Source organism: Mustela lutreola, chromosome 2, assembly GCF_030435805.1.
Source record: "Mustela lutreola isolate mMusLut2 chromosome 2, mMusLut2.pri, whole genome shotgun sequence".
Classification (NCBI taxonomy): Eukaryota; Metazoa; Chordata; class Mammalia; order Carnivora; family Mustelidae; genus Mustela; species Mustela lutreola.
The window spans coordinates 128164020-128189579 of NC_081291.1; the positions used below are offsets into that span (position 1 = coordinate 128164020).

At 34.1% G+C, this 25560-nt stretch overlaps 1 protein-coding gene across 10 annotated transcripts in view; it reads right to left on the reverse strand.

Moving 5' to 3' along the window:
- Positions 1-25560, reverse strand: part of ECT2 (epithelial cell transforming 2) — a 62774-nt gene that overhangs the window by 16925 nt on the left and 20289 nt on the right. For all 10 annotated transcript variants that reach the window (XM_059163456.1, XM_059163458.1, XM_059163454.1 and 7 more), the window contains 8 exons: positions 21761-21880; positions 14348-14416; positions 12427-12537; positions 11665-11761; positions 10812-10893; positions 4980-5058; positions 4480-4599; positions 1427-1565 (listed from right to left, as the gene is read on the reverse strand). In XM_059163456.1, the coding sequence (XP_059019439.1) occupies positions 1427-1565; positions 4480-4599; positions 4980-5058; positions 10812-10893; positions 11665-11761; positions 12427-12537; positions 14348-14416; positions 21761-21880 (817 nt within the window). The remainder of the gene's footprint in view (positions 1-1426; positions 1566-4479; positions 4600-4979; positions 5059-10811; positions 10894-11664; positions 11762-12426; positions 12538-14347; positions 14417-21760; positions 21881-25560) is intronic.

Sequence of the window (25560 nt, forward strand, 5' to 3'; positions counted from 1 at the left end):
AAATTAAAATGGTATTGTAAGATTAATTTGGTAACTTAAATCAAGTTCAAAGAAATAAAATATCCAAATATCAAAACTGTTACAAAATGTTTTTGGACCAAAATGCTAAAACAGAACCTATTTTAAATAATAATTATAATCTATAAGTCAAATCCAAAAATATGGAGGTGATTTAAATAAATGCACTATTTTAACCCTTAATAAATCCAGAATCTGACAATCAAATCAAGGTAACAATATAAGTTGCTGTTCAAGTTTTCTTTGTTTCTCATAAACTTCAAAGTTTTCCATTATTAGTGGGCGGGATCAGTAATGAAACCAGCTTACACCATAAAAACATTATGTCTAACATCTAAAATATGGTCATACACACACATCACTAGATGCCAACTAACCAGATGATACAGGTTTTGGTAGGTATAAACTTTTGGTAATTTCAGGCTTTCAGAGAATCTCCCTAACACTATCAAGCTTGAGAGGAAACTCTCCTTAATACACATTTGACCCATGTTAATTCTACCATAGTTATTTTGGGTGCATTTATTCAAGTACTTCTTTTCCAGCCATATCCTAAACATATTTCTAGCAATGCAGCCATTGCTGACAGGGAAGGAATAAGATGCAGAGTACAGGCAATAGACTGGTGATTTCTTTTGGATTCTGAAGAAATAAAAGTAAGTTTTGTTGTAGTAAGAGCTAGATTAGGGCACTATCTTTAACTTTCACATTTTTTTTTTAATATTTTATTTATTTATTTGACAGAGCTCACAAGTAAGCAGAGAGGCAGGCAGAGAGAGGGGAAAGCAGGCTTCCCACTGAGCGGAGAGCCGGATGTGGGGCTCCATCCCAGGACCCTGGGATAATGACCTGAGCTGAAGGCAGAGGCCCAACCCACAGAGCCACCTAGGTGCCCCTAGGGCACTATCTTGACATAGAACCATTTAAAAACTACTTTATCCCTTAAGGGATGGAAGATATCCCACAGGTTGAGAGAGCATTTTCATTTAAGAAAAGTAAGATATCAAGTAGGTTCCGAGAGAAGAGTGGGGATAGATATCTAAGAAAAATTACAAAAATTAACCAACTGTATTTAAAGATAATTTACCAGTTTAGGAGTGCCTGGGTGGCTCAGTTGGTTAAGCGTCCAACACTTGATTTCAACTCAGGTCATGATCTCAAAGTTATGAGATCAAACCCATGTCAGGCTCCATGCTCAGTGGTGAGTCTGCTTGAGACTGTCTCCCTCCCCTTCTCTCTGCCCCTCCCCCAGCTCACACGCTTGTGCGCTCTCTCTCTCAAATAAATAAATTTTTAAAAATAAAAATAAAAGGAGAGTTTACCAGTTTAAAACAAAAACAAAAGGGACTGAATCAAACCTACAATGAATAAAATTATTTTCTGCCAACAGTTTATCCAGTGAACATACCTTCTGTTTCTCTTATGTCCAGTACCTTCTTAATTTGAGAAAGAGGCATTAGGTGAATATGCTTAAGAGAAGCTGGGGGTCGGGTATGGCCAGGAGGACTCCTAAAAGTGCCAATAACCTTGTGTCGTTTTCTTGCTATCTGAGTATAGAAAAAAATAATATGATGAAAACAAAGACCAAATACATAAAAATGATAATAATCATATAAATTTACATGAGATCCATTTGACAATTAGTCATTTGAGAATTACTCTGTGATAAAAAGCAGAGTTACCATGTGACTAATTCATACAGGCATGAAGTTGTGTAAAAGAAATGCTCATGTATGTATGAGAAGAATATTAAAAGTCAGGAAAACAGACCAAAGAAGAAGATCTATGCAAAAGGTCCCAGAGGTGTGAAAGAACTTAGAAGCATTTTGAGAGGGAATAGCCTTGAAGGACAGAGGAATCTTCAACAAAAAGCCTTGAGTTCAGAAAGGGGAAGAGTTGCTCTGGATCTTGGTCTCAGGTTCAAAAGATAATCGATTTTAGTTTAAGAGCAGAATTCACAATCTCAGATCCTGTACAAGGCATTGAAGACAAAAGAGTAAAAAACACAGAAATGGTTCTGGGTCTCATTATATTTACATACCATTGAGAAAGAGGCAGAGTAAAGAACTAACTAAACAATACATTATGCAAATGATACAAATTATAAGGTGCAGTGTTAAGATTAACTTTACCTAAACTAGGAATTCCTGCAAGAGAAAGAGATAGGTAAAGTAACTCAGGGGAAGACAGTAATAAAATCAGAAAGAACCCTGTGATTCATAATGTACTGACTTCTGTGAATTTTCTAAGGTCTTTAAATTTATTTTTTTCATTTCCATGAAAGTCTAGTGTACTATTTTGCTTTTTTAGAAGAACATCATTTTTGAGGTCATGATCAACTGAAAGACATTAACACAAAATGATTTAGGGTAAGTTAATTAATGAATTGAGACTGGTCATCATCATGAATGACAAAGTCTGGCTAAAAATGCAAAAGACAGTCAATATCATATTCACACTGAAGCAGAAATAGGATATAGATCTATGTTACATTATCAAATATTAAAATTTATATTAACATAGGAAAAATAAGCAATAAAGACTTCAAGTAATTTCCACTATAAATCTGAATATACGTTGAAATCAATTTGGATAAGCAAGTAATTTTAAAGTTCTTTTTTTTAAAAAGAAAAAACAATAACAAGTACCAATAGTGATGACACAAATGCTAGCACACCAAAGTAAAAATTCAAAGCACAGATAAAATATAAAAAGGAAACATGTCTGTAAATCCTCTATCAGCTTAGCTTCAGGAAAACATCAACTGTCAAATTTAAAAGAAGTCAATTTAGATCTTTATCCATTTTAAATGTTTCTAACATTTATCATATTAGCAAATTTGCTAAGGGTTTTGTTTTGTTTTAAACAAGCTAAGGAATAAAAGTTTAGAATTATAAATCTTGAAGTCTAATTTGAATGTTGGGGATAGAGCTGTTTTGGTTAATATGATTCTAAGAGAGAGAGCTGAGATACACAGAACAAAAAGTCAGTGGACTTAAGAAGGTAAAAGAAATAGGAAACTGGAATATCACATAATGAACTCAGAAGCTATAGGGAATAACCAATGACAGGAATTAAAGTGGTAGGTAAGTCGATGAGCCAGTTATAGAAAACTTCATGGAATTTGAAGACATATGACCAAAAATTTAAAGTAAACCACAACTCTGTCAAGATTAAGAGGATAAAACCCAGAATAGATTAGCATAGAAGTACAGACAATGGAGCCAGTTGACCTGGGCACGTCAATGGGAAAAAACCTAAAATAGGCTTTTAAGAGAAGTAAATAAATAGAAGTACTGAACAATTACGTACAGTAAAACCCCACTGGAAATTGACTTCACCCAGCCCCTGTCCTCCAAAAGCAAGCTGAAGTTCTCCTCATGGAGGTGACAAGTAGTTCAAAATTATCTGCCTCATGATTTTTTATGACTTTTTCAGTTCAGGGTATGGTCAATTATGTGTAGTATTTTCACTATCTTTTGTGACATTACTGACCAATAAAAATATCATTTTTTATTAACCTCACTACAACAAAACTCTGCATTTAACACAAATCAAGTTTTGGTGAAATTTTATTATACCTGTAACTGCGCATGGTTGGTTCTTTAAAATTCCCTTGTATTTTATACTTTAAATAATAATATACATAAGAGGGCAGCACTTCTAGAGAAGTAGAAAAGCATAAATGGAAGAGGTACAGACTTTAAAGAAAAAGGAAACCCATCAAATCACTGCAATGAAAGCAACAGCAAGTTACTCAATAACAGAAATATCAAAAGTCTTCTGGTTAGTATTTATTTTCAAAATACACAGGTATTTTTTTTTTCTGAGATAAAGGAAAATACACATCTTTATATCTTCTATTAGACTGTTTAGTTGTTTAAAAATACACTACTAAGAAAAGAGTTGGAAAAGCACACAAAGATGATTCAATTTGCCCACAGAATTAATATGTGGGAAATTCCTGAATAGAGGAGAAATTTAAAATTAAAATCATCGCACCCCATCTGATACACCAACCACTCACCCTAAAATGGGTGGCTTTAAGCAAAAATCAGGGATCACAATTCATAGTAGTAAATAATCACATTATCCCACTCATCAACAAAATACAGGCTCCCTCTTCGCTTGAAAAATCTACTTAAATTTCGAATTACTTTGTGGATCTTGAACAAACATACATAGAAACAAGAAGTTCCTAAAGTTCTTAACCTAAGCATTTATTAGCATGAAAATAAACCAAATTTTTCATTTTAACTTGTATTTTAAGTCATGAAAATTTATCGTACTTCCTAGTATTGGCCTTCTCTAAAAGCAGTCTATTAATAGTGTTAAACCAGTGGTCTCAAAAAACTGATTACATTAACTTGTATATTATACTTCAATCAAAGCTTGGCTTTAAATATTCAGGGAAGTCACATAAATCAGCAGTTTATTATACTACATTAAGAACAAATTTACCTCCAGGCAGTCATTGAAGAGAAAGAGAGTTACTTGCTCTCCTCTGTCACAGGGGTGTTCACCTAGAGAAATTGTTTCAACTCGCTGGACTAAGCTTCGGTGAGAAGACAAAAGATTAGCCTGTATAGATTGAAAATATTAGTAAAAGAGTCACTTGGTAGTAATCTTTTTAAAGTTACCATTTAAAAGAAAATGATGCTGGGCACCCGAGTGCCTTAATTGATTAAGCATCTGGGTCTTGCTTTTGGCTCAGGTCATTATCTCAGGGATAGAGCCCCACACTGGGCTATGTGCTCAGTGAGGACTCTGCTTCAGATAACTTTCTCTCCCTCTCCCTCAGTCCCTTCCCACCCTCTAGAATAAATAAATTTTAAGAAGAAAAAAAGGAAAAATGAAAATAAAAAGAAAAAAGAAGATGGTGCCAAAATTCTGTTCATATTTAAAATACAGAATCTAAATAATAAAAAATAAACTGACACTCATCAAAAATGAATACTTACTGGGCAGCCATCTACTTCATAAACAACATCAAAAATTTGCTTTTGGGCTTCTGTTTTTCTCTTATCCTCGTTAATATGGCTGAAAAATTAAAAAGTTTAGTTTTAAAACTTCAACTTTTAAAACTTAATAAAATTGGAAAACTGCATTCAAAGACATCTCATGTCACAAAAAAAGATCTTCCATGTGAGTCTATCTTAATTTTGACAACTGCATCAGTTAAGATATTTCCTAACAGTAGCCAACTATATTAAAAAAAATTCCATAGAATCCTTCAGAAAAGTGTTTTATTATCTTCTTTTATATTAGTTTTTTATTATACCCCGATATACTTCCTAAAATACAATAAACCCATACAAACTTCAGGTTAATAGAAGTTCTAAATCTAAGTTCAGTTAAGGTTTTATGTAGGTTATTCCTAAGTCATATGCTAATTATTTTATTGAAACAAAAACTAAGACTACTACTTCCATGTAAGATAAATTAAGAAGGAAAGGATACAACTTCTTCCTGAAACAACTAAAAAATCATAAAGATATAAAGAAATAGGGTTGGGGTGCCTGGGTTGCTCAGTTAAGCGTCCAACTCTTGATTTTGGCTTCGGTCATGATCTCAGGATCCAGAGATCAAGCCTGGGTCCACTCCTTGCTGTGTGTAGAGTCTGTTTAAGGTTCTCTCTCTCCCTTTCCCTGTGCCTCAGTCATACCCCTAGCCCACCCTCCCCTCCCCACCATGCACAGGGTGCTCTCTCTCTTGAAAAAGAAAGAGAGGAAAGGAAAGGAAAGGAAAGGGAAGAGGGCTTGTCAAGACACTAGGAAGTCAATTCTGTGAGACAGGAGACAAATAAGGCAAGCCCAATTTAATGCTGTCTATAAAAGACACACTTTCGAATAAAAGATATAAATAGGCCGAAAGCTAAATGATAGAAATACTCTACCCAACAACAACAAAATACACATTCTTCTCAAGTGTATATGGACCATTTTCCAGGTTAGGCCATAAAATAGGCCTCAAAAATTCTGAAAGGATCGAAATAACACAAAGCATCTCCTCCTACAACAACAGAGTAAAATCATAAATAATAAAAGGAAATTTTGGAAATTCAGGAGTACGCTGGAATTAAACAGCACACTCCTAAATAACCAATGGGTCAAGAAGATATCATAAGGAAATTAGAAAATCCTTAGGGAGAAGACAAAAACACAACATACAAAACATATAGTAAGCAACTAAAGTAGTACCTATACATTTATAGCTATAAATGCACATATAATAAAAAAAAATTTCAAATCAATAACCTAAACATGTTAGGTTATATTGATTTAAGACTCCGCTCTGAGCAATGGGGAGAAAAACAAAGTAAATCTAGAGCAAGCAAAAAGAAAGAAATCATAGAATAGAAATTACTGAAATAGAGAATACAAAAAATAACTGAAAAATAAACAAAATTATTTACTTCTTTAAAAGATTGACAATATTGATAATCCTTTAGCTAGACTGGCCAAGAAAAAAGAAAAAAAGAAGATACAAATTACTAAAACCAGGAATAAAAGATGGGACAGCACTACCAACCTTACAGAAATAAAAAGGATTATGAGAAAACTATGGACAACTACACGCCAAAAATTAGATATCTTAGCTGTAATAGACAAATCCTACAAAGACACAAACTATAGAAACTTGCTCAAGAAGAAATTAAAAGTCTGAATAGATCCGTAACAATAATTTCAATTAGTGATTTTTAAAGCCTAATGGCTTCACTGATGATTTCTACCAAACACCTAAAGAATTGGAACCAATTCTTTCCAAGTTCTTCCAAAAGTTCTTCCAAGTTCTACCAGAAGAAGGTAACTTTTCAAAGTAGTCTCTAAAACCAGTATAAGCCTGATACTAAAGCCAAAAGACATCACTAGAAAACTATAGACCAACATCCCATATGAATATAGACACCAAAACCCTCATCGAAATACTAGCCAACCAAATCTAGCAACATAAAAAAATATACTATTCCAGGAAATACAAGCTTGAGTAAACAAGCAAAAATCAATAAATGTAATACACCACACCAAGAGAATAAAAGGCAAATACTACATGATCACTTAAATAGACAGAAAAAGCATTTGACAAAATCCAATGTCCTTTCAGGATAAAAACACTCAACAAACAAGAAGTAAATAAGGTCTTCCTCAATCTAATAAAGGCAACCTATAAAAGTCCCAAAGCTATCATTATACTCAGTAGTGAAAAACTGAATGCTTTCCCCCTAAAATCAGTAATAGGGCAAGAACAGGATGTTCATTCTCAACACCTCTGTTTAACATTGCAGTAGAGCTTCTGGCCAGGGCAATCATCACATGAAAAAATGCTCAACATCATTTGTCATTAAAGGAAACACAAGTCAAAATTACAAAGAGATATCAATGGATATACACATCTATTGAAATTCCACAAATTAAAACAACTAACATCTGAGAATTGGTAAGGACATGGAACCACTGAAATTCACCATATACTGTTGGTAGGAATGTGAAATAGTACAACTACTTTGGAAACAGTTTGGTAATTTTTTAAAAGTTATACATATACCTACTAGTTGACCTACTCATTCCTACCACTAGATATTTATCCAAGAGAATGGAAAGCATAAATTCATACAAAGACCTGTTCACAAATGTTCATACCAGCTTTATTTGTAAGAGTCAGAGATGGGGGAAACAATCAAAATGTCCACCAACAAATGAAAGCACACATCAGTTGTGGTACATCCATACAATGGAAAACAATAACAACCAATGCACTACTGATATGAGCAATGACTACTCTCAAAATAATCATGCTGAGTGAAAGACTGACGAAAGACAATATACTGTCTGATTCTAATTTTTTTTTTTTGGTCTGATTCTATTTAGGCAAAATTCTAGGAAATGCAAATTATACTGATAAAAACAACACCAGTTGTTATCCTGGCATGAGCAGGACTAGGCATGAGTAAACTTTTGGAGGGGACAGAAATTGTCCCTTATCTTGATGGTAGTTAGTGTTGGTACCATGGGAGAGTATACATACCAAAATTAATAATATAGCTTGAAAAACAAAAACAAAAAACACACACATACTAAAGCTACTAAAGCACAGACCTATAACAAATTAATCTGTATAAGCTAAGCATGTATGGGCATCTGAGTGGCTCAGGGGCTTAATCGTCTGCCTTCAGCTCAGGTCATGATCCCGGGGTCCTGGGATCAAGTTTGCATCGGCCTCCCTGCTCAGCGGTGAGTCTGCTTCTCCCTCTGCCCCTTCCCCCTCTCCTGAGTTGTGTTCTTGCTCTCAAAAATAAGTAAAAATTAAAAACATATGTAAATAAATAAAAACAATAAGTTAAACAAGTGTAACTAATGTTGTAAGAATCTAATCTTAGGGGGGTTTTGTTTGTTTAAATGGCAAGGACTAGTTAATTGGCCTGAAAAATTATAGTTGTTTCAATCAAGCATAATAAGCATTTAAAACCTAAGCTAAATATTCAGAAGTCTCAAGAACTCAGATGTGGTGAAACTGTATTAAGTTTATAAATCAGCATCACAATTCAACACTAAAATAGTAGCTCCTATAACTCAACACTTACTGAAAACCTATTATGAGCACAGCATTCAGGACAGAGATATATTAGAAAGATTCTTAAATTCTCAGAAAGCTTAAATAATGTTGAAAATGAAAGAAATCTTTAATCACCTATCTTATCAGTATGGCTCATTATCCCTAAAGCAGCCAATAGATACTATTCTAAAGGAGACAACAGGTCAAATGACTATACCCTACTTAGGTACTCTATAATCTTTGTTTATAGAACATAGGTACTCTATAATCTTTGTTTATAGAACATATAGAACATTATAGAACATAACAAATATTTATGTATAATATGATAATACTGGTAAAGTACTCTACACACCAAACAGTAGATTGGGCAAATAATAACCTTTCAGTCCTCTCTTTTGTGAGGACAAGTTACCACTGACTGTCTACTTCATAGTTTGTTGAAAGGATCAAGGTAAATTATGTGCAGAGTATGTTAAACCATGAAGTGTTGAAAAAAACTATCCTCCTAGCATCAAAATAAAAAGTAAAAGCATGAAGTCTGGCTGGCTGACATATAAAATATAAACATAAGCAAAAAACAAAACACCCGTAACTCTTTCAGCAAAAACAGAAGCTATTATTGTTAATTTGAGCATTATTCTACTGGTGGACCCTCTCTCTAGAGGCTAGCAAAGTCTCTAAGAGCTCCTTTTCAAGTATTTTAAGAAACTGTTTCACACAGAAGCACCTCAAGGAATCTGAGAAGTCATTTAACTAAATCTATTAACCATGTTGATGACAAAATCCAAAGAGTAGAAGTGCCCTCACCCTCCTTGAGGCATAACAATTAATAGCAACAGTTTTCTTTTCTGATTATAATAATCAGGAAAGATAATTTCTGTGGTGCCTGGGTGGCTCAGTCGGTTAAGCATCTCCCTTTGGCTCAGGTCATGATCCTGGGATGGGAGTCCCACATCAGGCTCACTGCTCAATGGGGAGCCTGTTTCTCCCCCTCCCTTTATCCCTCCCCCTGCTGGTACTCTCTCACTCGCTCTCTTGTTCTCAAATAAATAAAATCTTAAAAAAAAAAAAATCAAAATGTAAAATATAAGAAATAAATAAATAAAAGAAAGATCATTTCTTTTTTCTTTCAGTTTATTTGCTTATTTATTTTTAAATAATCTCCACACCCAACATAGGGCTTGAACTCATGACCCCTAAGATGTGGTATATATATGCGGGCACACATACATGCACACACACACAATAGAATATTGGTCAGCTATCAAAAAAAATGAAATCTTGCCATTTGCAATAACATGGATGGAACTAGAGGGTATTATGCTATTATGCTAAGGGAAATAAGTCAATCAGAGAAAGATAATTATCATTTGATTTCACTCATATGTGGAATTTAAGAAACAAAACAGAGCATAAAAGAGGGAAGGGATAGGAAAAATAAAACAAGATGAAATTAAAGAGGAAAACCATAAGAGACTCTAAGTCATAGGAAACAAACTGACGGTTGCTGGAGAGGAGGGGGGTGAGGGTGATGGGTATTAAGGAGGGCATGTGATGTAGTGAGCACTGGGTGTTATATAAGACTGATGAATCAATTAACTCTACCTCTGAAACTAATAATACACTATATGTTAATTAATTGAATTTACATTTTTAAAAAAGATCATTTCTAATTAGAGCTATGTCTCCAAGTTAGACCTACAGAAATTAGCCTAAGTTTAACAATCAATCACCCAAGTCAGTTCCACAGGGTTTATACTTTTAATACATCTCCAACCAACCCTATCAATTCATACGCCATTAAATTCAAGGTAAGAAACAAAAAGTAAAAAGTAAAAATGAAAGAAGTATTATAAATCTTTTCTTTTTATTTCACTACAGTCGACTTCCTAGTTATATCTGAGTAGTTTAAATGAAGACAAGAACATGCTATGAGTGGAGGTATATAAAGAACATGTCCAGAAGTAAGTTTATAACATTACCATATTTCTAAATCATTGTTTCTTTCTATACATAATACTTTAATACCTTAAGAAATAAATGTTTTTGGTTAATCAATGTATTCTCGCAATACTTCTCTCATCATTTTAATGTGTAACTATACTATTAGAAAAATAATTCAGACATTACTTTATAAAAATTTGCTATTGATATTTTTCAATCCATTTATGATTCTAACTGTTCTACAATTCCATTTTAATCTAGGAAACAATAAGAAATTGAAATAGTGCACTTACGTCATTACTTCCTTTAGTGATCCAATAGCTTTTTCTAGAGTGCTTTTGTCAGGATTTTCTTCAGCTGTATGCTTCTTAAGATCTGTTATATAAAATTTTTTTTTCCCCAAGATCAGAAAAATAGTAGTTAAAAAAAAATCGTAGTTTTTTTATCTAAGACTTCAAAATACTGTACATCTTAGAGTGCCTGGGTGGCTCAATTGGTTAAGTGTCTGACTTTGGTTCCAGTCTTGATCTCAGGGTCCTGGGATCAAGCCCCACATCAGGCTCTCTGTTCCATGGGGAGTCAACTTCCTCCTCTCTCCCTGCCTGCCTCTCTGCCTACTTGTGATCTCTATCAAATAAATAAATAAAATCTTAAAAAAAAAAAAAAAAACCACACCAAAATTAACTCTCTTTAAGCTTTAGAATAAATGGATGCTTCAAGAGTGTCCTGTATAACTGAAGAAACAAAGCATATAGACCAAATATACAGACTTTATAAAGATTCAGATTGAGATATGAATCATCTCTCATCTTGTGATTTTGTGGGTGAATTTTGTTTACATGGATATAAACTGATTTTCCATTAATGACACACCATGAAATGTAAGGCTTTCCTTAGAGAAACAAAAACTGAAAAAATAATAGTCAATATAGTTGATATGGTAATAAATAAAGCATTTTAGGGGACTGAATTATTATAGTATCTGTGTTTTTAAGATTATCCATAAAGGTATTTTCTACATAAGACATAAACTTTAATGCTGAAATTTAAGAAAACTATGAAAATGAAAAGAATTTCAAAATTTTTAGAGCAAAACAATTCCATAAAAAACATCCAAAGTAATATGAAAACAGATCTGACAAGTACCATTTAAAAGTAACGCAACACTAGGTAACCTCTGTACTGGTCGAATCAGAAGTTCAACAAGGCTTTGCCGTCCACATTCTGGTTTAGCTTGGTTTATCTGAAAGGAATTAATTTAACAATAAAAAAGTTTTCCTGCAAACACTAAACACCTTACATTTATTAGATTACACCTTATCACAACTGTCATGAAAAGAACTAATAGAAGAGATGGGGTAGCAGTTGTTCTCTGGAAGATTACTGTTGGGGAATAAATTCTAAACTTCCAGGACCTGAAATGACCTTCTGGCCACTCAAGGATTAAGATCTTAAACACAAAGTGAGTTTCTCTGCACACTCCTATAAATTCCATCTTGAGTTTTTCTTGAGTCTACACCATTCATGAGAAAAAACAGTTTTTGAGGAATTAAGTATGCAGATACCACTGAGTAAACAAAATAAAGCACTGGTAAAGAAAAAAAAAAAATCCTTAAAGGCAAAACCAAATCACACTAACAAATGTCTCTGAACTAAAACATGTTTAACTTTAAAAAAATCTGAGTACTTGCAGATAGCATTTTCACTCACTCAGCTCCCTCACAGCTTCTGCTATCTAAATCTTCTGAAGACTATCATCACTGCCCCCCTTCCCCAGGTTTGGCTGAAGTTAACAGGTTAAACATTAAGATGTTCTTATATGGATAGATTTTTACTAAAAGCATTATTTAAGTGAACTCCTTCAGAAATTATTCTCAAACTTTTTTTTTTTAAAGAAACACACATTACCTTCAGAAAAGCATGAAATCTTGGTTTCTGTTTTTCACATTTAATAATTGTTTCCTTACTCATTTCAAAGAAGTTTACAAAGGGAGGGTAGGTTTTTACCAAATCCTTTGACTAGGAAGAAGAAAAAACACATTAATTTGTTATACATGTTACCCTTAGATAATGAAATTTAAAGCCAAATAATAAATAGTCAAAATCTGACATACTGGATGAAAAAGAAGAATTTAAAGTAAGTTCTTCTCAAGTTAAATATAGAAATTTTATAAATTTCTCATTAATGAGTTAACTGCTAACCAAAACACATCAAATGGTACATATAGCCTAAAACTTGAAAAGCAAAGACTCAGAAAGAATACTAATTCCTATTGTATTGACAGAAACATGATAAAGTTTAAAAACTTCTGTAAGTTCAGAATATAGTAATTAGTACCCAACAACATGTTATGAATTTACTGATGAATCCAAACCACCATTTTTTTTTTTTTTTAAGATTTTGTTCATCCATTTGACACAAGTAGGCAGAGAGGCAGGCAGAGATAAAGGGCGAGGCAGGCTCCCCGCCGAGCAGAGAACTCGATGCAGGGCTCGATCCCAGGACCCTGAGATCATGACTTGAGCCGAAGGCAGAGGCTTAACCCACTGAGCCACCCAGGTGCCCCAGTTTTATTTTCAAACTACCATTTTAAAGATCAATTATATTACTCCAAAACTCAACAACAAAAAAAAGGAAAAATGTCTTGGCTAATTGAGGAGACTAAAAGGTATCAAAAAGATATGCAACACATTATCCAAAATATGGAAAGAGCCCAGTTGTCTACTGACAGATGAACGGATAAAGAAATGTGTATGCATGCAAGCACGCACACTCTCTGAAATATTACTCAACGATCAAAAAGAATGAAGTCTTGCCATCTGCAACAACATGGGTAAAACCAGAGTATGGTATTATGCTAAGTAAAAGAAGTCAGTCGGGGAAAGACACCAAATGATTTCACTCACATGTGGAATTTAAGAAACAAAACAGATTAACATAGGGGAAGGGAAGAAAAATAAAATGAGATGAATACAGAGAGGGAGGCAAACCATAAGAGATTCTTAACTCTAGGAAACAAACTGAGGGTTGCTGGAGGGAATGGGGTAACTGTATGATGCACATTAAGGAGGATACTTGAAGTAATGAGCACCGGATGTTGTATATAATTTGATGAATCACTAAATTCTAGCTCTGAAACAAGAAAGAAAGGAAGGAAGAAAAGAGAGAGAAAGAGAGAAAGAAAAGGAAAGGAAAGAAAAGAAAAAGATATGTGACAATAATCTGCATATTTGGAATTCTCAGTCAACCAGAAAAAAAAACATGTAAGACTATATGGGAAGGACGGAAGTTAGGAGGTTTCAGAAAAGTATATGCACCAGAACTCAAGGAATTGAAACTTATAAATTATATTCAAAGAGACTGAAAGACACTTATAAGCCTTATTCACAGCATCTCTTTCAAAATGAATTTACTTTATTTGATAATTATGTGGCTCCTACCCTAGTAAAGAAAAAGCCGTTCATTAGAAGTTGTTAGGCAGAGAAGTAATGACAGCAAAAAAGGTATCAACTATAAAGAAAAAGAACCTCAACTATAGAAAAAATTTTTTTTAATTCTGTGATGGACAAATAAAGTCATATATAATAAAGAGATTATAGCACAGTATGACAATTAGTGTCCCTAATAATGACCTTAGGGTATCAAGAAAGTGTTAACTTACATATAGCAATTATGTTTCAGAAGACAGGAACACTTCCAATATATTTCACAAACAACTATGTCAAAATTGAAAGCTCTCACATTTAAACAAGTAACTGTCATTCTCTGCAAGTACTTAATGAGATGATGCTTTAACCTGAAATCCTAAAAGAAAAATAAAATACTTACATATTTAAGAAAGATGTCACCAATGCTTTTGCTCTCATCCCAATTAACAATAAGGTCTTCAAGATCATCCTATAACAGCACAAAGTGAAACATTCAAGCTTGCACTTGACAGTCCCTTAAACATCTTTCAGTATTTTTAAAATATTTGAAAGAAGCACCTTACAAAGAATCTTACTTTGATGTGCTAAACAATTAATATAACACATTCTTTCTCCTCAAGAAGGAATTAACTTTTTGACTAAAAGGAAAATATCCTTGAAAAATATTAAGAAAATATAGCCTAAGCCTAACTTTCCAAATTGATATGACAGCTCAACATCTTTTTCTATTAACTACAAAGTTGATTGCTGCTATTAATTATAGAAAACTACTTTTGATCTTGCTGCTGAAGCATCTTATTTAACATCAGCCATTTGAAACTATAATCTCTAACAGGTCAGCAAATTTTACTTAAAGGGCCATATGGTTTCTGTTACAAGTACTCTCCCCTTGTTCTGGGAAAGCAGACATAGACAATCCATAAGTAACTGAATGTGGCTATGTTTCTTTCTTTTTTTTTTTTTTAAAGATTTTACTTATTTATTTGTCAGAGAGAGAGAGAGAGACAGAACGAACACAGGCACAAACAGGCAGAGGCGGAGAGAGAAGCAGGCTCCCTGCTGAGCAGAGAGCCCGATGTGGGACTCAATCCCAGGACCCTGGGATCTTGACCTGAGCTGAAGTCAGCAGCTTAACCCACTGAGCCACCCAGGTGTCCCAATGTGGCTGTGTTTCAATAAAACTTTCTTTACCAAAACAAGCAAAACACCAAAATCCAAAACTGACTGGATTTGGTCCATCAACTGTAGTTTGTTAATTCCTGATCTATAAAACTTTTCTATCATCATCCTAAAATATGAAATATTTATAAGAAATTAGAAGACATGTAAAACCATTATAAGATAGTAAAACACAAATCAGATGATAAAATGAGATGCCAAGAAATGACACATTTCCTAACAGAAATTTTTGAAAGTGACTTTAAGTTAGAAATTAATCAATAACCTCTTATAACCAAAAGTTCTCCAAGTGTCAACCACAGGCCCCTCAGGACATCCTTTTAGTGGGATTCACAAGATTAAAACTATTTTCATTACAATACTAAAGTTCTATTTTATTTTTCCACTCTAATTCTCTCAAATCATACAACAAAGTTTCCTAGAGTCTATATGATGTGGGATACTACAAGTGACTGAATTCAGAAGTTGATATGAGAAGCCTTCTTCTCTTAAACCAGACAGAAAAAACGTCTGTCCATCACTCTTCTCACTATTTTGCTTTGGAAATTAGTTATTCTCCATAAAGATTATGTTACTTATGCTACCCACATAATGAGTTATTATTACTTTAAATGTATTAATTTTTAAATTGGATTGGATATCACATGCAAAAAGATGAACCCTCACTTTACCCAAAAATTAATTCAAAATGGATTACAGACCTAACTATAGAGCTAAAACAATACAACTTCTAGAAGAAAACAATCTTTAAAACCTTAAGTTAGGCAAAATTTCTTAGATATGAAAGCAAAAGTAAAGTAAATAAAAGAAAAAATGGATAAACTGGACTTCATCAAAATTAAAAACTTTTGTATTTCAAAAGACACCATTAAAAAAATGAAGAGATAAACAATAGACTGAGACAAAGTATGTACAAAACACAGCTGATAAAGGACTCATATCAAGCATTTATAGAAAACATTAGCAACTCAATAAGATGACGAAAACCCCAATCAAAAAATGAGCAACAGGGATGCCTGGGTGGCTCAGTTGGTTAAGCAGCTGCCTTCGGCTCAGGTCATGATCCCAGCGTCCTGGGATGGAGTCCCACATCGGGCTCCTTGCTCCGCAGGGAGCCTTGCTTCTCCCTCTGCCTCTGCCTGCGATTCTGTCTGCCTGTGCTCGCTCTCTCCCCCTCTCTCTGATAAATAAATAAAATCTTTAAAAAAAAAAAAAATGAGCAACAGAACTAAACACACATTTCACCAAATATAAAAATGACAAAAAGCATGTGAAAAGATGCATAACATCATTACTTTTTTTTTTCTTTGAAAAGGCAGGCAGAGAGAGCGAGGGGGAAGCAGGCTCCCCACTGGAGAGCCCATCGTGGGGCTCAATCCCAGGACTCTGGGATCATGACCCAAGCCGAAGGCAGAGGCTTTAACCCACTGAGCCACCCAAGCGCCCCAACATCATTATTAAGGAAATGCATATCAAAGCCACAATGAGGGGCAGCTGTCTGGCTCAGTCAGTGGAGCATGCAACTCTTGAACTCTACATTGGGTGAAGAGATTACTTAAAAATAAAATCTTAAACAAGCCAAAAAAACAAAAAACAGACCACACCACATCCTAGAATGGCTTAAAAAAAAAAAGATAAAAGTATTGGCAAGACTGTGGGGACATTTGAAGCTCATACATTACTGATGAGAATGTAAAATGATGTAAAAGTTCGGCAGTTTCTGAAAAGTTTTAAATATAAGACTACCAATATGACCCAACAATTCTTTTCCCAAGTATCTACTGAAAAGAAATGAAAGCATGCCTACACAAATATCTACATAAAACGTTCATAGCGGCATTATTCGTAAAAGCCAAAAACTGGGAAAACCCTAAAGAAATGTGGCAGAGCTATGTAATAGACTATTATCTGTCCGTGCACAGGAACTACTAACATGCTACATTATACAGGAAATTTAAAAATATGCTACATGAAAGAAGTCAGACCTACGACACAATATACTGTATATTTGTATTTGTAAGAAATGTCCAGAAAAGGCACATTTATAGAGACAGAAATCAGATCAGATTAGTTGCATCACTTAGTTAAGTCATTAAATCATTGAATAGTATATTTGAAATAGATGAATTTAAAGACATATAAAATATACCTCAATAAAGTTAAAAATTTTGAAGCATCCTGAAAAATACTTTTAAATTTTCCATTTTAATTTCAAATACAGTTAACACCAATAAAAAAAAACCCACATTAACAAAAGTTCCTCAATAATGATACTAGCAGATTCAGAAAAGTTTTAAAAAGGGGGAAAAACCACATCGGGCTAGCATAAGAGTAAACTCAAAGCAATAATACCATAACAGCCCAAAAATCAAGAACTAAGATTTAACCATTTAAAACTGCATTTGGGAGAAACAAAAGAAAGCACCCCTCAGGATTGTTCTAAGTACTTAATAAGTATTAATTTAATCCTTTTAGATAGAAATTATTATTATCCTCATTTTTCAGAACAGGAAACTGAGACACTGAGAGGTTAAATAACTTGCCCAAGGCCACAGAACAAACCCTAGAGCCAGAATTTAAAACTAGCTCGTCAGTGTCAGAATCTACTACATTATATTGACCGAAGCATAGTCTTATTTACAAACTTCCTCTCTCTTGTTTCTCTTTTGGTAGAACATACGACTCTTGATCTCAGGGCTGAAGTTTAAGCCCCACATTGGGTGTAGAGATTACTTAAAAATAAAATCTTAAAAAAAAAATCCTTAACAGATTGTAGTGCTAAATAAGCTATCATTAACTATATTTACGTATGTATTTAATATAAAGTACACAGAAAACTCAGAAAGCTGTGATACAAAAGAGAAAAAAACCTACAGGTCTGGCAATCTAATCTAGTGGTCCTTTTCTAAAGGGTAAAAAACTGGGGTCCCTGGGTGGTTCAGTCAGTTAAGAGTCTACCTTCAGCTTCAGTTATGATCTCAGGGTCCTGGGATTGAGCCCTGCGCTGGATGCCCTACTCAGAGTGGGGTCTGCATGCCCCTCTCCCTCTGTCCCTCCTGCGGCTTATGCTCTCTCTCAAATAAATAAATAAAATCTTAAAAAAATAAAATGTAAAAAACTGTAAGAAGAGTGTATATACTTTTGTAAGAACATTGCTATCAGAAAGCAATATAATCTCTAGGCACTCTGAAAAATAATCTATTTCTGATGAACCTTGAATTCCTAATGTTTGTTGACTCAGCATTTCTGTCTTCATGAATGGTTACCTCACAAACTATGTAATAAAGGAATTAAGGCTTAGAGAGATCAAGCAATTTGACTCAAATCACATATTTGTGAACCAGTTCAAACTCAAGTAGTCTAGCTCCAGATTCCATTATTCCACTTGATCTACACAACAGTTCCTCTCTTTTAGAAATGGGAGTCAAGGGGCGCCTGGGTGGCTCAGTGGGTTAAAGCCTCTGCCTCCGGCTCAGGTTATGATCCCAGGGTCCTGGGATAGAGCCCTGCATCCAGCTCTCTGCTCTGTGGAGAGCCTGCTTCCTCCTCTCTCTCTGCCTGCCTCTCTGCCTACTTGTGATCTCTCTGTGTCAAATGAATAAATAAAATGTTTATTTAAAAATAAAAAAAAGAGAAAGAAATGGGAGTCAAGACAGGGGGTAGGTCCCTAAGAATATTATTCATAGTGCCACCATTTCTTACAATGTTTCTATCTGAAAATGCTTCACCCAATTTAGCACAGACACTGGGGTACATCTCATTCTCCCTGCCCAAACACATCAGGAATTCTCCATAGGATTCTCCCAGGTTTACCTCCTGGCCATTAAGAAAGAACTCTATAGTTCTAAGACATAGAGCAGGCTACAACAACCTGCTGGAAGAGGAGAAACTAAACAGATGGGACTAAAAGAGCTGAGCTTACTTCTTTTTGTCTTTGTTAAGATTTATTCTGTACTGTTATTATCTACTTTTTAAAATTTTTTTTTGTTTTGTTATTATCTACTTATATTTAAGCTGGACTTCTCTAGCTCACCGCACAATAAACCAAATTAGCAGACTTCCCAATATACACCTGTTCCTGAAACAAGCACCAGGATACTTTGAGACTTACATTAAATTAACAAAGGATAAACATATAAAGAAAAAGTACTCTATCCAATCCCTCCCCTTTCTCTTTTGTTTCATCATAGTTCCTCACAAAAGCAGGCATTTGTATGTCAAGGATGAATGTTGATAAATTCTGAAAAGGAAATATTCACACATAGGAAAAGAGAGATGTTGATAACAACCTCAAAAATTCTCATCTTAAACTAAGTATCATCACTATATTATTTTGGAGTCAAATTAAGAATGAGGTCAAGTTGTTCATGTAATATCTAGATAAGGAAACACAGACTTCCAGTCTGATCTGGAACGTTTAAAAGCAGCATGACCACCATTCAGCAAACATTTACTGATAGAAATCTAAGTGCCAGACACAGTGGTTGTAAACACGGTGAACAAAACTAGTTTTAATCCTTTACAAAATGTCTGAATATTAGTTTACTCAGCTTCTGAATTTAGATTATTAATATGAATTGCTATTGTTATTTATTGAAGGCTCAGTTAAGTATCAAGCACTATGCTTAGTGTCTTCTAAATATGTAAAAAATAAAAAAAATTCCACAACCCCCAATTCAGACACTTACTATCCCCATTCTACAGATAAGAAAACTGAAGCATTTCACTACCTGACTTCATGACCAAATATGCCTTATTCCACAGTCTACATCTGTAACCTCCATGTGATACCATAAAATACATACACACCAGTGCTTCTCAGGAATTCTGTATTAACAAGATAATATGAAAAACTTTACCAATTTAGGACACATTTACACAGTTTATTCCTTTACATACTAAAAGAGTATACCTACAGCATAATCAAGAAGCAATACACCATTAATAGCCAAGACATGAAACAATCTAGCATGCATCAACAGATGAATGGGTAAAGAAAATGTATGTGTATATAAAACTGAATATTACTCAACCACAAAAAAGAAAATCTTGCCATCTGCAACAATGATGAACTTTAAGGGCATTATACTAAGTGAATTAAGTAAGAGAAAGACAAACGCTGTATGACCTCAACTATATGTGGAATCTAAAAAAACCTAGACTAACTAAAGAAATAAATAAAACCAAACTCATAGACACAGAGAACATATTAGTGGTTGCCAGAGCCAGGATGGGGGGCAAGGGGGAGGCAAAACGGGCAAAGGTGGTCAGAAAATACAAAATTCCCAGTTATAAGGTAAGACAGACGTGGGGATATAACATACAGCATAATTATGGCTAATAATACTGTGTTACATGTTTGGAAGTTACTATGAAAGTAGATCTTAAAAGTTCTCATCACAAAGAAAAAAGAATTTGTAACTATGTGTGGTGATAGATGCTAACGAAATTTATTGTGGTGATCACTTCTTCACAGTATATATACATATCAAACCATTATGTCATATACTAAAACTAACACAATGTTATACCAATTATATCTCAAAAAAAGCAAGATAGCATTAGGGTTTAAGAAAAGAAAACAGTCTTTGAAATCAGATAAACAAGAGTTCAAACCCTGAATGCAGCATTTGTTAGATGACTTGACTTTGGAAATTTTATTTAATTTCCATGTGTAGCAGTTTTACATCTATGTAACGCAAACAGTAATACCAACTTCTTGGTACTACTCAAATAGCTGTGGCAGTACTTGGTGGCAAGCTACATTTAAAAGAAGGGAAAAAACTGCTATGTATAAAAAAAATAAGAAAATACAAAAAAACTTTTTAAATTTGGGTGATGAGATTATGGGTATTTTCTTTTCTTTCTTTTTTTTAAGATTTTTTATTTGTTTGTCAGAGAGAGAGCAGAAGCAGGGGGAGTAGCAGGTAGAGGGAGAAGCAGGCTTCCCGCCCAGCAAGGAGCCCAAAGGGGGATTCTATAATTCAGATTGATCTTTTTATTGGAATATGGACAAAACATTCATATAGGGTGTCCTGAGGAGAAAATGGATCAATTTTGCTCTAGCACCTTTTAGGAAAAATAAGAGGAAATAAAGTTTAACTACTTTTAAGAGTTCAACTAAACCGGCTCCCAAATTACTTAACTATGAGAGACTGATAGCTATAAATCACGAACACTTCATCACAGGAAAAAAAATCATTAAACAGATAGATAGCATTGTCTTATGTGGTTTTTGTATTTATTTGACCAGATATAGAGAAACAAACAAAATGGTCTCTAAGTCTTTTCCAGCTTCACAGTTTTTCAAACATTCCAAAGCAAAACAAAACATACAAACTGAGAGGAACAGTAGAAAAATAAGAAAATAAGCACTAGCAACCACATGTCTCTATAGAAAAGACTTGAGAAGGTTTAATCCCTTATTTTCAGAATTAAAAAAAGAATCAAAAAGCAGGCAAACAACAAATATTAATAAGGTACTGGAGCAAAGGGACATAAATGATTCAAAGGAATAAAAAAGAAAATAAGAAGTTTCAGGTATAAACCTCATTTGGCCAATCAATAGTACCCGAGAAATTATATAAACACAATCCAAAAAGAATTACTTACCAACCTAACATAAAAAATTTACCTTTATCTTCATGTGCACGTCAAAGATATCAGGGATACTACCAAAAATAGTCTTAATCTCTTCTGGTGCAAGGATAGGCCCACCACGTTGTCCTTCCTCTTCCAAAGGTACTTGAAATAACTAGATTAAAAAAAAAAAAAAAAAAAAAAAGACTAGTTTAGATAGATTGCGGGAAAAGGAAAAAAAAAGTAATCATATAAATAATGATAAGAGAGGAGATATTAAGAGGTGCCTGGGTGGCTCAGTTGGTTAAATGTCTCCCTTTGGCTCAGGATATGATCCCAGGGTCCTGGGATGGAGCTCTACATCAGTCTCCCTTCTCAGCAGGGAATCTGCTTCTCCCTCTGCCTCTCCGCCCTTCTACTCATCACTCCCCACCCCTGGCTTGTGCTCTCTCTCACAAATAAACAGATAAAATCTTTAAAAAAAAAATTTTTAAAGGGAGGAGATGTTAATGGAAAAGAAAGAACCAATTAAAAAAATACTTCTTAAATTTGAGAACTCTTTCCTTATAACATTTTCTATTTTATCCTATTTATTTATATATTTCTATGTGTATACACATTCCTTTAATAAAATGTTGTTAGGATCTAATAAAAGTTTATCACGCAGTTCTACAAATCATTTAAATTGTTAGAAAACAAGAGTAATTTGTACTTTCTATTCAAGTTACTAAGGAAGACAATAAGCAATCAGTTTTTTCCAGACATGCACTTAATATAAGTACTAAATGTCTTGCCATAGTAGTGTAGAAACCTGGTTTATAAATAGAAAAAAGACTGGATTTCAAATGAGAAGACCTGTTAATGTCTATATTGGTGCTTGTATCAAACTTTAAAAAAGAAAAAACCTGTAACTAATAAGTGAGCTTAGCAAGGTTACAGCTCAGCATTCAGATATGCATGTTCTCACTCCCTCTCTCTCAACACAGACACAGATCACATTCCTATAAACTAGTAATGTACAAATGAAAAACAAAATTCAGTAATTGTTCACTTACAATAAAGAACTAAAATTAGTATAAATACAATAAAATACCTACATCATGCTGAAAATTACAGAAAGTTGATGAAAGAAATCAAAGACCTAAATAAATAAGGACGTGGATTGAAAGATTCAACACAGCAAGAAATGTCCATTCTTCCCCAATTTGATTTATTGATCTAACCTGACGTCAATCAAAATTCCAGGACTTTTTGTAGATAAAGAAAACCTAATTCTAAAAATTTATATATAAAGGCAAAGGAACATCTTTGTATAAAGTTTCAGTATTCATGACTGTGATTATTGGTGAATGGAAAAATATACAAGATTAATATAGAATAGAAAAATGTCCACAAACCAACAGACACACAGATGACCAAATAATATTTGACAGATTCAATGGTGGAAGGCTCAACATTCAACAAATGGTACTAAAACACCATTTGCCCTAGGCAAAAAAATAAACTAAAAATGGATCATAGGAGACGCCTGGTGGCTCAGTGGGTTAAAGCCTCTGCCTTCAGCTCAGGTCATGATCCCAGGATCCTGAGATAGAGCCCCGCATCAGGCTCTCTGCTCAGCAGGGAGCCTTCTTCCCCCTCTCTCTCTGCCTACCTCTCCGCCTACTTGTGATCTCTGTCTGTCAAATAAATAAAATCTTTTAAAAAAAAATGGATCATAGTCCTAAGCAAAAAACCTAAAACTATGAAACATTTAGAAGAAAACATAAGGGAAAATATTGTAATTTAGGCTTAGGTAAGAACTTTTAGATAAAAAATCAAATGCACAAACTATAAAAGAAAAAAAAATTAATAATTAGACTTCACCAAAATTTAAAAGTTTTCAACCCAGAATAAAAAGACATGATAAGGGGGCGCCTGGGTGGCTCAGTTGTTGAGCATCTGGCTTCAGCTCAGGTCATGATCCCAGGGCCCTGGGATGGAGCCCCAAGTCAGGTTCCCTGCTCAGCAGGAAGCCTGCTTCTCCCTCCCCCACTCCCCCTGTTTGTATTCTCTCTCTGTCTCCCTGTCAAACAAATAAACAAAGTCTTAAAAAAAAAAAAAAAAGACATCCTAGAGACTAGGAAAAAATATCTGCAAATCACATATCTGACAAAGGACTAGTATTCAAAATATATAAAGAATTCTCAAAACTCAGGAAGGAAACAACTCAATTAAAAATGGGGGAAATCTTAAGCAGTTATTTTATCAAAAAAAGGTATAGAAAAGAGATATTCAACACCATCAATCATTACAGAAATGATAATTAAGGGCATAATAAGATACCATGACATACTTATCTATGTGGCTAAAACAAAAAGTACTGATAATATCGAAACTGGCTGGGATGTGAACAACTGAACTCCCACACACAGATGGTAAAAATGCAAAATCATAACCCCTCTGGAAAAGGGTATGACAGCTTCTTATAATGTTAAACATTACTTACCATATGATCAAAAAATTCCACTTCCAGCTGTTTGCTCAAGAGCAATGGAAAATTTATGTTCACATAAAACCTATACATAAATGTTGATAACAGCTCTTTTTATAATCATCCAAACCAAAAATAACCCAAATGTCCTTTAAGGAGTCACCAAATAAAACTGTGGTACATCCATACAGTGGTATACTCTTCAACAATAAAAAGGATCAAACTATTCACACAGACAAGTTAGAAGAACCTCAGAGGCTAAAAAATGCTAGTCCAATAGTTATATTAACTGTAATCCCATTCACAGGACATTCTCAAAAAATATAAAACTTTTTTTAGAAAGACAAAATTATAGTGATAAAGAAGAAATCAGTGGTCAACAGGAGTTACAATGAGGAAAGGGTGTGACTTACAAAAGAAAAGGAAGTACCGGGAGTTTGGGCGAGATAGAAATGTTCTGTATTCTTTTTTTTTTAAGATTTTATTTATTTATTTATTTATTTGTGAGAGAGAGAGAGAGAGAGAGAGAGCGAGCGCGCGCGCACAAGCAGGCAGAGTGGCAGGCAGAGGCAGAGAGAGAAGCATGCTCCTCACTGAGCAAGGAGCCAGATATGGGACTCGATCCCAGGACCCTGGGATCATGACCTGAGCCAAAGGCAACGGCTTAACCCACTGAGCCACCCAGGCATCGCAAATGTTCTATATTCTGATTGTGGTAGAGGCTCTACAAATTTTTTCATGTGTTAAAATTCATAGAACTGTACAAAGAAAGTCATTTCACTGTATGATAATTTAAAAAGTAAAATTTTAAAACATCAATTGACTATTCAAACTAAAAATAATAATGTATTATTGGGATCTTAATATATGTCAAGTAAAATGAAAGCCAATAGCAAAAAGAGAAGGAGGAGATGAAGTAAAAAAAACAAAAAAAGATAAAGATAAAAGGAAAATACATTATAAACAGTATATAATTATATAAACAGTATATAACTATAAACAGTGAGTTTATAGTAAGCATAGTGGTATGAGACCATCTACAATCTAATAATTCTAAGGGCTTTTTTTAAAAGGCATTTTAGTGAATTTAATTGATATGCAAATTAAATTCGGAAACCCCAGTACATTTACCATGGCCTGAAAGGATTTACAGTTCTGGGTAATAAATGCTACCAAAGTACATGAACAGTATATGCCAAGGGGATTTTCTGCTACTTGACTACATTTTGGCTGACTATAAAAACTTAACTCATCTAGAATGATTTCCCTTGAGGGAGAAGAGCAAAGCTGACTTAAAACAAGTAAAGTTCAATACAGCAGAGGGCCTCATAAACCCGTGACTACGGCTAAACAAATTAACTGTGAAGAATAACCTCTCCATG